The 13,781-nt window shown below is 35.6% G+C and overlaps 2 protein-coding genes and 1 pseudogene across 5 annotated transcripts; 1 reads left to right on the forward strand and 2 right to left on the reverse strand.

Moving 5' to 3' along the window:
- Positions 1-1,261: 1,261 nt before the first annotated feature.
- Positions 1,262-5,559, forward strand: LOC108731969 (zinc finger protein 346). Of its 4 annotated transcripts, none has more exons than XM_018462559.1 (5): positions 1,262-1,517; positions 1,864-2,061; positions 2,131-2,269; positions 2,372-2,401; positions 5,525-5,559. In XM_018462559.1, exons 2-5 carry the CDS (start codon positions 1,873-1,875, stop codon positions 5,542-5,544), a joined length of 378 nt encoding a protein of 125 aa, XP_018318061.1. In that variant the 5' UTR covers positions 1,262-1,517; positions 1,864-1,872; the 3' UTR covers positions 5,545-5,559. The 4 variants fall into 4 exon arrangements, with proteins under 4 accessions (XP_018318061.1, XP_018318069.1, XP_018318052.1 ...); XM_018462567.1 differs by lacking the exon at positions 5,525-5,559 and adding an exon at positions 3,568-3,647; XM_018462550.1 differs by lacking the exon at positions 5,525-5,559 and adding an exon at positions 1,605-1,705 and having other exon boundaries at positions 2,372-2,597.
- Positions 4,517-8,092, reverse strand: LOC108731995 (dynein regulatory complex protein 1). Its single transcript, XM_018462578.1, has 11 exons — positions 7,915-8,092; positions 7,461-7,569; positions 6,982-7,332; positions 6,508-6,905; positions 6,177-6,393; positions 5,994-6,120; positions 5,702-5,916; positions 5,514-5,641; positions 5,209-5,432; positions 4,694-5,082; positions 4,517-4,613 (listed from the first exon to the last, which is right to left on the reverse strand). The coding sequence occupies exons 1-11, from the start codon at positions 8,037-8,039 to the stop codon at positions 4,557-4,559; spliced, it is 2,340 nt and encodes a 779-aa protein (XP_018318080.1). The 5' UTR covers positions 8,040-8,092; the 3' UTR covers positions 4,517-4,556.
- Positions 8,093-11,406: 3,314 nt separating this feature from the next.
- On the reverse strand, positions 11,407-12,305 carry LOC108731774 (uncharacterized; annotated as a pseudogene).
- Between the last annotated feature and the right edge of the window lie 1,476 nt (positions 12,306-13,781).

Here is a 13,781-nt window from a genome sequence, read left to right on the forward strand (position 1 = left end):
GGATTGGAATTTAACCAATCAGAAGAATGAAAACTAATCTATCTAAACTTAAGATTATTAGTTTTCATTCTTCTGACTAATTCCAATCCAATCTCAATCTCAATCTCTAGTCGAATCTGATCATAGCTTGAAAAACAAGAATATACTGTTTCTTTTTATACGTGCTATCTCACTTTAGAGCGGGAGTACAGATTCTTGCATAACACATGACGCAGATAATGCATAAAAAATGAATCAATTAAAATCCTTCTTTCCTGTCTTTCTATGAAATAAAAACTCTGATTGTTTGATTTTCTTACATTCTTTATGCATTATGCAAGAGATTCTGCAATGTGCTCCTATCTTATAAGGTATTATATCCATACAAATTTGCATGGTCGCATAAAGAAAATTATCCAATCACATTTTACGTTCTCTTTATAAGAGCTAGAAATGCGATTGAATAATTTTCATTATGCATACATTTATGTAGCTATGCAAGCAGTTTGTGTGGATATACTCTTATGGCGAATTCGATTGGACGCACTCAGTGCGCACTAGTGTAATTAAAGCCGTTGTACACGAAATAACGTAAAGAAATGTTTATAAATAAACAGAGAGATCGATTAAATCGTGAAATTCTCAATACATTTTATTGTATTATTAAGTAAAATATGTACTTCATAATTCGAAATATTTGCATTTCATTTTTATACTTAAATTAAATTAGTGTACAACGGCTTTAATATGCACCAGTGCGCACTAGTTCTTCCAATCGAATTCTCCATTAGTTGAATTCTATCACTCGCTCTACGCTAAATTACTTATAGCAAATTTTTTAATTCATCAATCGCTTGTGCGAAAATATAATTTGTTCCATAAAAACAGCATTTACACATAATGCGATTGATCAATCGATGAATTAAAAAAATTCGCCCATACTAAAGTTGGTAAAAATAATGACGGACCAATAAAAAATTTGTCATTTTGTGGCCTCTGTCATATAAGGATCTTCATCCGATGGCGTTGGTCCAAAACAACCGTTCAAAAACCTTATAAATAAGCCACAAATATGTTGCCATAACAAGAGCTTGATACCCTTCGCGTGACACGACACATGAAAATTCGTAAGATCCACGACAAGAGGTACCAACGGAACAGCCAATGGCGTTCGCTCTGTGAGAGAACGGGAGCGTTCCATTGGTCGTACCTCGATCGTCCGCGGACTTGTTCTTCGTTAATTGCACCGTTTACACTTTTCGTATCTCGGATAAAGGATGAAATGGATGAACATATGATCAAGTATCAAAGGGAGGGACGAGAGTCGCGATAGGTGCAATTCTCAAGATTCTCAAAAGCTACTGGACTAGCTAGAGATTGTATGTACGAGGTCGCACGTTGATGTCGGTCTGTCCGTCCAAAGGAACAGTGATTTGAAAAAGCGCTATATTTACACGGCGATTCCTGGAACGGACCAAAAAAATTGTATTCTCACAACAGCAGCTTACACCGATCAACTTTACGGCAGAACTGTAACGGTAATTATCACATGTCAGCACAATTGTATTTAATACTCCGACGAAACGGCCACGTTACACTGATTTAATATCGTATAATTATCGTAGCGCAAACGGCATACATACAAGTCGACGATAGCGCGCGCGCAGAGTGTGTGCCGGAAGAAATTTTACGTTAGGATAAGGTCTCTTGTACGACGATAAATACGGTATATTAGATGTAATAATCCCTTCCTAGATAATACGCGCAGAGATATAATTCGCTTTTGTCGTCTACTCCAGAAATGCACACTCTACTGTTTTCGAGTCAACGGGAATGGATCTCGCTCGAAAGAGCCTCGATTAACGTACGTTTAATGTATTTTAGACTGAGAAAATGGCTGTACCGTCAGAGAACGTCATGAATACAAACCTCGACGATCCTGTAACAAAGGCAGTGGTCGATAATATAATGGGTAACCTACCCACAAAAAAGCCTCTCGTTCGATGCGAAGACTGTGACCTTTCCTTTACAAGTCAGGCAGTATTAGATACGCATTTACAGGGTGCACGTCATGCCAAACAGGTCAGTAATAACTAGAGACAAACGTAAGATTTGAACACATGGTTTTTTTATTATTTAATGATATTACAGGTAAGATCTAAGAATATAATGGCAACTCTTGAGGAAACGAAGATCTCATTTACCAAGGATGAAGAGACAAACGGACTCAAATGCAATGTATGTAACGTGTGCCTGAATTCAATCCAGCAACTACAAACGCATCTCAATGGTAATGAATATATAACATACTACTTGCGATATATCATAAATTCAGTATAAAACTTGTAAAATTAAGATAATATTAAAAATGATATGGAACGTGTATTTGCAGGAAGCCGTCATAAAAAGAAATTAATGAGAGGTAATAATAAATCCTATATGGTAAGAAAAACACTGCCATATGGTCTTAAAACTAATCGCTTCATGTACCTGGATAAAATAGAGAAAAATACAGTTGTATTAGTTTATAGTTTAGTATTGTTCGCATTCGCATGCTTGACGCTACTGCTTACTTTTGCTTTTCACTTCTTTCTCTGAATTAACTATGTGGAATTAACTTGCTTGCCATTCGCATAATTTTTATTGTTGTAGAATTTCAGTGCTAGTAAGCGCTTAGTGATAATTGCAAATTTGTTGTTATTCTGCGTTATTATTTATTATTATTTATTTAATATTTAATTATTATTGAAAGATAAAAAATATTATATTCGTTTGCTTATTAACATGTTATCGTGAAAAACAGTTTGGTCACGACTTGTTTGCATATGTTACATTTAATAAACTAAGTTTGTTTGATTGTACCTCTTAATTCCTTCTCATGTACAAATTTTACATATGTATTACTTTTTTATTAATATTATTATGTTATAGAAATATTTTTTGTTATTTTTTTAATGACTGCTTTATATATGAAAAATATTTCATGAAAAATAAAGAACGACAAATAATGCGAGTTATTAAATTTCCATGTAATGATATTGTATATATATATATGTATATATATTTATGTGTGTTGTATACTTTTCTAAATTTATATTTTAATTTTTAAAAGAAATTAAGGAGCGATTGTCTTATAATAGGAAGTGTTTGCAATAATGTAGATCCAGATACGGAGAACGCTAAAGTTATCCTTTTCTTAATTAGTTATTAGAAAGAAGATAATGTGACCTTAGCTTTCATCGTATCTGGATCTACGTTATTGCAAAAACTCCCTATTTTAAAACAAAATTTTTTGATAAAAATTCTGTAAACTTTAAAACAATCGTAATATACATTAATACACATACACACACACACACGCACACACACACAAACATATATATCTATAAATCGTATGTAAAAATCTATACCTGATAAAAATATTCTACAGGTATTTATATACAATCCCTTATATTGCTATAAAAAGTTTGTCAATTAATGGATTATTTTCGCATGAAAATACACTTTATTTTTACACATTACAGAGATACTCTTAGTAATTATATATTCTTGATATTATACGCTCATTAATGACCAATCTTTTTATAGCATGAATGTAGTGTTCAAGCTGATTTATTATCACAAATTACCGCTTCGGCGGCTGTGATATATAGATAGTGTTGATCGACTGTTGCCAGGAACAGTAACTACCTTAAATGCGATATATGTAGCAAGTTCTTCAACTCTGGATCTCAATATAGCGTGGTACAATAATTTTATATATATATTTGTGCATATCTAATTTTATCTCACGATAAAATTTATCTCACTTTATACAATGTTACTTTATACACTTTTATATATAATTTACCACATATAATTATATAGAAATGTCGAGAATGTACGACAATGTATGATATATTTAAAATTTAATATCGCTCGTTTTTATATATTTGCAGCATATGAATTCGGAGAAACATGCTGACAAAGTGAGGAAATCTTTTAGTCCAAATAAATCCAAAGCATTTGTTCCGTATTGGAGAAGACCAAAACACCCAAGAAATACGATTCCCAAGCAACAGATACCATCTTTGTCACTCAGCTTTGTACCTAGCAATTTTACATATCCGCAATAAGTTACATAATTTGCACGTCATGCAATTTGCACGACGTGCATAAAATGCACATCTTATTTGAATCATATATTTCGAGATAGTTTGAAATGATGTTGTTCTATTAACTAATAAATCATGATCATATAAATTATTATAAATATAACTTAAATGTGAATATACGTAATAGTAATTTTAATTTTCATAAATTTTAAATCATTAAAAAACATTTTTATTCAGAGTTGTAATCTCCTTAATATTAAGATTAAATGATATTAAGATTAAATTCGAAAGTTTTCGTAGAGTTCATCTTTCAAATCATCAGATAAAATAATAGACCATCGTCCAATAAAAGTTACAAAATTATGTATATAGTGATATAATGTATATTTATATTTCACTCTGGTTGTAAAAAACGATATACTAAATTTAATGAACTACAATTAATTGAAATTTAAGAATACAAATGTATTCACAAGTATTATCCTAAGTCGCTTCATGAATAGATCGTGCATCATTTTGCGGGAGTCCATCACATTTACACTAAAAAAAGCATGCAAAGTATTAATATTTCAACTATTTTTTATTATGTGATTTTTGTATATATTATTTGTTGATATTACTTGGATTGTGTATGTTTTCAATAAACGGCGTAATTCTGCATTTTGCGTTCGTAAAGATTTCACTTCAATATTCAAATTATGTCGTTCTTTTAATATTTCGTGATACTTATTAAGTCCAATCAATAAGCCATCCCAAAGTCGTTCTTTTTTTGCTGGGAAAATTTCATTATATCGATTCCAAAAATCTGTTATGTCCTGAACTGTCATATTTCGCGATACGACTGTCTTTTTCTCTGTTAATTTTTCTTGAAATGTCTCTGGCATCTCTTTCCATTTAACAAAATGATATCTTTCTACGAATTCTCGTAATGCTCTACTGACAAACGTAGCTTCTATTTCAAGCAAATGTCCCTTGTCGCACAATAATCGTCGTTGCATTTGATCATCGTCTGTACAAAATGAATAAAATTAATATTAATTTTATTAATATAAAATTTTCTCTAGCTGTGTTTTATATATATATATACATACATATAATTTCCGTTCATTAAAGTCGGAAGTAAAAGTACGCGTACCTTTAACGATATCACTAATAGATCCATCAGAAGTTGAAGTGCATTCAGCGATAGGAAGTACTGTTTTAGTCGAAGAACTTCGAGATGAAGTACCTATAATGCTCATTTCGTCGCTAGGAGTAGATAATTGTTCATCACAGATTGCTTCTTTCACAGTGGCAATTAATTTAGCTTCGTCTTTCGTGAATTCCTCAGTAGCTCCACAGACGTCTGCTTGTTCAATGCTAATATTTCAAATATTGCTTGCAAAATTACTTAAAAAATACATGCATTGTTTAATTAGTTATTATATACTATTTACTCACTCCGTTTTCAGAGAAGGAGATTCCTCGGTAGATCTGCTTATATCCTCGCTACACATAGGACAATATGCATACGGCAGAAAGAAATTCAAGAGAAAGCCAAGCTCCTTCTCAGATTTGATATTTAATGCCTAATAATATACGACAATATTATAACGAAATGAAATGAGATATCTTTCATGCATATTTACCTGAAATACATTATCTAATCGTATGACCAGCTGATCATTCGCGGTGTAAGGTAAAAGTAACTCAAGTAATTTATCTTCAATCAAATAGTCACAACGATCCGAAATTTGCTTTATGATACGATTTAATAATTGTCTTTCTAAATTGATCTCCTCGATGGTACTCGCCGATTTGTAAGATTTACATATTATTTTTTTCTCGTTGATCAATCTGTTCTCTTAAAGAACGCAAGCACGCACTTGTCAGGAAAATTTCATATGCGATCGATTAAAAAGGTGTTTAATTAATCGTTACCTTCCTCTATTGCACACATCACATTACGATAAGACGGTAAATCTTCCTTTTTTAGCAAAGTTTTTTCAGGTGGCTTCCATTCCACGCCCAATAGTTGTTCGTATATAATTTTATCAGCGTTTAAAATCTAAAATACGTTATATTTTTAACATCGATACTATTAAAATATTTACCTTAACGTACCTTATCAAGCAGTTCATTCGCTTTTTTTTCGTTCATATCCCAAATTTGCATAAACTTCTTATCATTTATTCTTGTGAAGTGATTCGACTTTTCTATCAAATCCAAGATATTCTTGTGCGTTTTTATAACTTGGTCGGTGAACTTCTGTATTTCAAGCCTCGTGTTTTCTTCTAATTCTGTATAATTTTTTTTTAAACCACTGGCAACATCTTGAAGTCTGAAAAGAACGCCAATTTATCAGTTAATCATAATTAATTTAACGATCTCTAGGAATACGAAGCCTCGCTGTATTCAATCGTATAAAACAATTCAATTTGCATTCAATACCGACTTATTAATTCTTCTCTTTTGCTGATTTTTCACTGTAGCGTTTTCGTCCTCTCGTCGCTTAAGCACGGCATAACTGTAGTCTAATTTCTCAATGTTCATGAAACAAAGCGCTTTCGTGTTCTCCACCTCCTGTTCAAGCTTCTGTATCTCAAGTTCAAAACTAATTTTCTGCGCCCGGAATTCCTCCTGATGCTCGATCATTACTCTTTTCATCTCTTCCTCGTACTCTTGCATTATTTCCTTTCGTCTGTCTAATCCCGCAAGGCTATCCTCCTGTAACTTTTTGTACAGCGCTTCCCATTTCTCCGAAAGATTTTCCAGCAGTATCTTATGCTCCGAGTCTATTGCGTCATTAATAAGCGATAATTCGCAACGGTAAGCTTTAGTCATGATGTCCATCTAAATAAAATATACGAGCCCTTAATACATTAAGTTACGTATTAATATAATTGCTAAAATTATTTGTATATCTAACTTGATTGTCCATCCTATTGATTAATAAATCTACATCCTCATTTTGACTTTTCTGATCATTAACGAATTTAAGATCGGCGTTCTCCAACTCTTCTCGCAACTGCGCGATGACGGCGTCTTTCCTCTCTAAGATTTCCAGACACTTGGCATTTTGGGCTTCCATTTCCGCGTGTATGTCTAACGGATCCTTGGATGCGAGAATGCCTGACCACTTCTCGTTGATCTTCCGGTACCTTTTCATGCATTCCTTGTCATCTTCCTCGAGCTTCTTCAGCAACTTTCTTCGGATTTCCTGCGCCTCTCTTCGTCGCTGTAGCTCCCTAGCGTCATTCGCTACCTTCACTGATGTCACCTACACACAAATTAAGCGATTAGTTTGATGTCTTCTTTTGTTAATATTAATAATATACCATGAAAATATATAATAAATAACCCACAGATCCAAATCTATGAGTCGAAATAAACATTTTTTAAACTAACCACTTCGTCGCCCTCCAACGACAAGTTTTCCAACAGGTCCGAGCTAGCAAGTATTTGTCTCTCAGTAAGTGTCTTCTCGATGATTTCTTCATCTTCAATATCAGATTTTCTGTAAAAGGGATAATCACAATTTTAAATGAGGAGAAGTTCGATCCTTTAATGCTATGAAGTGAGAGATTAAATCGCGAAAATGCGAATATAGTTACGCGATATCGTAGTATCACCCAAGCAAAACATATCACATACATTGCGAGCGGATTGTTTAATTTTTAAGAAATATTTCTGAGGGATTGGGAGAACCAAGATTTGTGAACCTTTATTATAAATAAATTCATACTGAATTATTCAAGCACTAAAGAGCTAGTTTAACCGTTCAGGGTTTTTTTATTTCTTATTTGTTGTGTTTCTCAATTTTAATTTTAATCAGCCAGCTAGCATGAGAAGAATTTCTTACTTAGCTAGCGCTTCTAGACGCCATTGAATGCGGATGCGGCGCGCTAATTTGCGCTCTTTCGGATCCAACGACGTAACAGACAGCTCTTCTGCATCTTCCGCGAACTCGGGATATCTGTCATCCATTATATTTGTTCCTCGTTCGCCGCGAACGTGCAAAATAGTAAAATAGCAGATAAACCGAATTAAATCAGGAAAAATTCAAGAGGATCCTGATTCGATAGTGATGCACGTCTAGAAGAAACAACGACTATTTATGCCAAAACAATGAAATATCCCAACGTAAGAAAGTGGTCTTTTTCTTTATATTATAATATACGGGACACCACCAGTGTTTGTTTGCTCAATATTTGGTCGCCAAGTCAAAGCGACGATACAAACGTGATTTCCACGCGTCACGAAGCGTATAACCAACAGGAAAAAAAGATAAATATTTCTCTTTTTTTTTTCTTTTTTCTCTTTTCCTTTTTGCATTGCCATCGTTTGAAATAATGTTTTCGAATCGTCGCATGTACGCTAAATGTGTATATGTGTGTTTTTAAATGATAATACAGTTAGATGACAATAGCCATTATAGGTAACCAGCAATATCGTTCTAGTAATTAATGCTCCGACAGATGTCATTACGCATCAAATCGCCAGGCTTTCGATGTATAGTCGTAATTGTCGTAAAAATGATTGATCCGCATTTATACAGGCTTGGTAAATCCATGGACCCCCCTGATTTCGATCCATTGCAGTTATATATTTGCAGCATATATGTTTTTTTTATAAACGATAATTAGTATATATTTGTGAGAAAAAACTGAAACTAGATATAACTTAGAAATATAGAAACGAGATCCACTGAGATTTCAGCGGGAGCTATATTACTTTTTTTACTTATATATCTTAATTTAAAAAAACCCTTCAATGTACCCCCCCTGCAAGAATGCACGTTTATAATTAGGTTTATAATTAGCGAATCTCTCTAGAAACGCGAGCTCAACATACTGTGATATTCAAATACGTCTATATATTAAAACACACCCATACATATACTTTTTTTTTAGCGAAATTCAATGAACATTTGAAGGAAAATCGAAACAAAATAAACTTAACCCAAGAATAATATAAGAACAAAAGGACTCATATATTTAATTTAGATGTAGAAGAATAACGATGGCTGAAGCTCAAATTTATTTTATCTTTAAAAAAAAGGCTTTTGGCGTAAGCGCTGAATAAACGCAACTGAGAACCGCCGCCATTAGGCGGCGCGGAAAGCCGCTAAAAAAACCTAACAAAGCCGAAAAAGCGAGACTTTCAAAAACGCGAACGGTTAACGAATGGCGAACGAATGAACCGCGATTTCCACCCGGTTCGTATAGGTATATTATCTCCGCGTTAGATTTTACATAATGTAACTCGATTGCAATTAGCTCGATTAGCGCAAAATCGAAGACACACGCATGTATACGTAGATAAAATGTATATTTATCTGTCCAAAGCTCGATATTAAAGTTGAACGATCAGAACGCGCCGCTATCGCGTCTTTCGTTATCGTTATTTGGCGCGAAGAGAACCGAACGCTAATGCACCCGATTTATCTCGTCCCGTGCGTTACACGCTCGTCGTGTCGTAACCCCTTCGGGCAGCGCGAGGAGCGGGGGTAAGCTCCTCAATGACGAGCAAAGAAATAGCTTTATCTAATGCGATAAGTGCTATCATCAATCGTCTCGCAGAAGGCCCAAGATAATTGTAGCGAAACCGTTAAGTCGCGCTCTTTTCCCCTCTCCCCCTCTCTCTAACTTATGTGCTCTTGGACTCTAACTTATATTTTAATACTTTATGTATAACCATATTTCATCTTATTTTGTCTTTGGAATTATAATTGTATGTATAATTTTCTTTTAATTATTGTCTTTTCTTTATTGTGATTTTGTGCTTGAGGGAATTTGGCCCAAAAGGCCTAAAAATGCTTTCTCTCTCTCTTTCTCTCTCTCTCCCTATATATTGTTTTCTTTTTCTTTGTAATTAATTTCTTTAATTTTTGTCAATTTTCTTTGTTCTTTATTTCATTTTTGCTTTAATTTGTTCACAACCCTGTAATGATAATAAACGTGCTCTCTCTCTCTCTCTCTCTCTCTCAAAATATACTATTATATTAAATTTTATTTTATTTTATTAACTCCATTGTAATAATATGTACATTCAACGTTACAATTTTTGTATCGAATTCTCAACGCTTAAAAGGATTTCATCCTAGATCACGAGATAAATCAAGCTATCTCTCTCTTTCGGCCAATCGTGTTCTCTTCGTGACTCGATGCTCGCACGCTGAATTAAGACGTACGCCTACGCACGTATTGGTATTAGGAGCATGGCAATCAGCACGTGTGTGCCGCGTTACTCGCGACAATGCGCCTGCTTGTATCGCTAATGCCGCGTGTCCCAGGTGTCCCCGTTTCTTACGATCCAATTTAGGTCCGTTCGATTATCGATAGACGAGGTTAGCAATTCTAAGTTCCATTACGCCGAGTGAACGAGTGGATTGTCGCTGCGATAACGGATTATCGCGATGAAGTTATTCATAACGGAATGATGACACGCGCGACATCGGGCGCGTCAGACATATATTTACATGTAGGAACTTGTTTATGTAAACGAGTACATACTTTTGAATTTTGACACGTGGGGACATATAGGAGAAATAAAATAAGCATGTATCGTGTTGTAAAAAGTGCAGATGTATTTACTTGACATCACATTCTTTGCGATAGGTATAAATAATAAATAATAGTAAATAAGGTAGATATCAATGATTACGTGACGGATACGTGGCGACGTTTATCTTCAAATTGATTAAGGATAATTTGACTAAACATTACTCTATCGTCGATCCAATAACAACGGCAAAACTTAGTTTAATAATTAGTCGAATTAACGTTGATCAATTAAATCGATTATTTTTGCCTGGGAAAGATTTTGACGAGGTATCGAATAAATAACAAAAGCTTCGAGCACGTATAATATATTCGAAATTAAACGATAAATTATATCTAAAGCAGAGCTTCAGCATAAAAACGAGATATAACGTTATATTTATAATTATGCGCTTATCGCAATATCCAGATATATCATTTGTTAGAAATGTGTGCTCGCGTCTCTTTATTTTATTAGTTAAAAAAAGAATGCGAGGAAAAACGTAACACTTGGGCATTATTCCATAGAGAACGTAGATTTCATTGCGCTAAGCAAATACTGCGTTTAACGGCCGAAACGGATATGGAGCTAACTATAATGCCTCGTTATATTTTCGGTACGATACCACTCGTTGGGGTATTCGGAATAACGAAATGCGTCGATGCCAGAATTTGGTACGCAAAGTAAGATGAGGAGAGTAAGGGTCATTTTCGCGCATCTTTATATATCGAGATTCTCAGAATAACGGTAATTTGAATAATACAACTTATTGCCAATTTAAATAATACAGCCATACATTGGTTGAAGAAATTCACGGAGAATTTATTCGGCCACGAATCTTGTGTGTGCAGTCGAAACAAACGTGACGTCTTTCGACAAAACGTTCGACGTAGGCTTCCTAGAAATCGCTTTCTCTAGTTTCAATATCAAAGTCGACGTATTTCTACGAATCCTGAAAATCTCAAAGAGGTGCGAAACATCAGAATTAATATTCTGTTGTTTGTTGATATCAATATGATTATATTAATACCCTTTACTATGATTATTTACAACCGAAATTACTGCGATTTTGTCGAGTTTAATTTTCAGCGTTACACGAATTATTTCCATTTTGTCCCGAACAATAAACATACTCTTTAAAACTTTCAGAGTGGAAATTGTCACTCTAAAGAGTGAAATCTCAATCTTGAAGAGTGAAAAATCAGTCATTCTTTTTTTCAAGACTCGCTCAATTTTCACTCCAAAGTTTAGAGAGTAATATCCGTATTCATAGTCAGACCTTATATTTAAGGCCTTATTATTTAAATTTATCTTTAGATGTTCAGCAGTCAATAAAATAATTCGTAGAGCATCCGGAGGTAAATTTAAGGAAGCCTTAAACATAAGGTCCGACTACGAATACGGGCATAAGAATTCGAGTAATCGATTTGAATGTCGGCGGAATATCAGCCGGGAAAAGAAATTCACCAGCACAAGACACACGACCGTGAAAATTGGTGACGCGACGCGATTCCCGAATGACGAAAACGACACGTCCGTGTCCGTTTTCGGCACGGTTGTCGACGGAAATCGCTTTCTCTCTAGTAACATCCCGACGCAGTCACACGGACGGACGTTACTGTCGTCGCTCGCGAGCTCGACGTCGCGTAACGTGCGACGTACGAACGTGTGACAGCGTTCGGAGAAGCGCGACAATGATCGCATGGACATAACAACGGCTCGTCCGTACGCGAACGTCGCGGACACGGCAAGACAAGATGGCGGCGACGCAGGCACGCAACTAGCGCATTGTTCACCCCCAACAGCCTGCCACTGTTATTCTTTTGTGTCCCGAGATACCCGTTGCGACAAAAAAAAAATGTCTGGAGGCTATTTTTATTCCTGCACCAGACTGGAACTTTCTTTCTCGCTTTCATCAAATACGTATCTATTTTACTTTGAGTGAAATAAAAGAGTATAGCTCAGCTACAGAAAACAGATCCTAGATAGAACCTAAATGGAACAAAATAGTCAAACGATAGGTAGAATAAGAATTCGATAGTCATTTATGTTTTCAGTTTTGTATTTTGATTTATGTTTCTATGCATCAATTTTATACTTTGATTTATAATTTTTGTATGTTTATTTGTCAACTATGATGAGCATTTATACATCTAATATACACGTTCTAATAAGCGCATTAAGCACGAGGCACTCATTGTGGACGAAAACTATTTCGAAATTGTACGAAAATTTAACGAGGAATCCCGTAGATTTTTTGGAAAATCGTATATATATGGCAATCATATATTTTCCATGTAAAAGTATCCATGCTCGGTTGGATACAAAAAACACAGTTTTAAGTCAGCTTCGTCTTAAAGAATTTGACGTCTCGAGGAGAAATTACACCTGCGTTATGATCCCAAGAGAGCGTTCCAAGAGTTTCGTTCCACTCGCGCTTCGAAAATCATTTAGATAAAAGAAAATAACAGAAGAATTTCGTAGCACGAAACCGCTTAAAAGATCCTTATTCCTCGGCCACGCCGAATTCACGAATCTACGTTTACGCGAAAAGCGCTTATCCGCCCACATGGCTCATTAATGCGCGCTATCAAGCTCCGGCACGTTTGTTTGATCGTTACTTCCTTGATTAGAGGGAACGTCACGAAGTTAAGCACTTTTATTTTCGTAATAATCCGATTGTCCGTCTTTATTCTCGGTAGAAAGTACCGATGCCCCGGGTAATTGGCTGCCCCTAAACCGTCCCTGAAGCAAGAGAAAAAGAGAGATGGACAGAGAAAGAGCAAAATGCGTGTGCGCGCGCACGTGAAACGAAGCAAGAGAGAGAAAGAGAGAGAGAGAGAGAGACGGAAAGTGAGGAGAAAACAAAGATGGCAGACAGGATTTGACTCGACGGCGACGGCGGTGGTGGCGCAGAAGGAAGAGAACGAATGACTTACGGAGTAGAGAGGGCAGGAGGGAAAAGAACGAGGGGCGAAGGGAGGAACGAGAGAGAGAGAGAGAGAGAGGGACAGACGGAACACGATGATCTGGCGTGGAGCGAGGGGCGGGGAAGGGAAGGGGGAAGTACGGGACGAAAGGGACAAGCGCGGCTCGGGGGTTCGGGTTAGCTCGTTCGACCCGTTATCCCTTCTCCGCCTGTGTGAGTCCTCCCTACCTGTCCTTGCTTCGATTCGAACGAGTCGC

This window comes from Mycetomoellerius zeteki, unplaced genomic scaffold, assembly GCF_001594055.1.
Source record: "Mycetomoellerius zeteki isolate Tzet28-1 unplaced genomic scaffold, Tzet1.0 scaffold102, whole genome shotgun sequence".
In the NCBI taxonomy this organism is placed as follows: Eukaryota; Metazoa; Arthropoda; class Insecta; order Hymenoptera; family Formicidae; genus Mycetomoellerius; species Mycetomoellerius zeteki.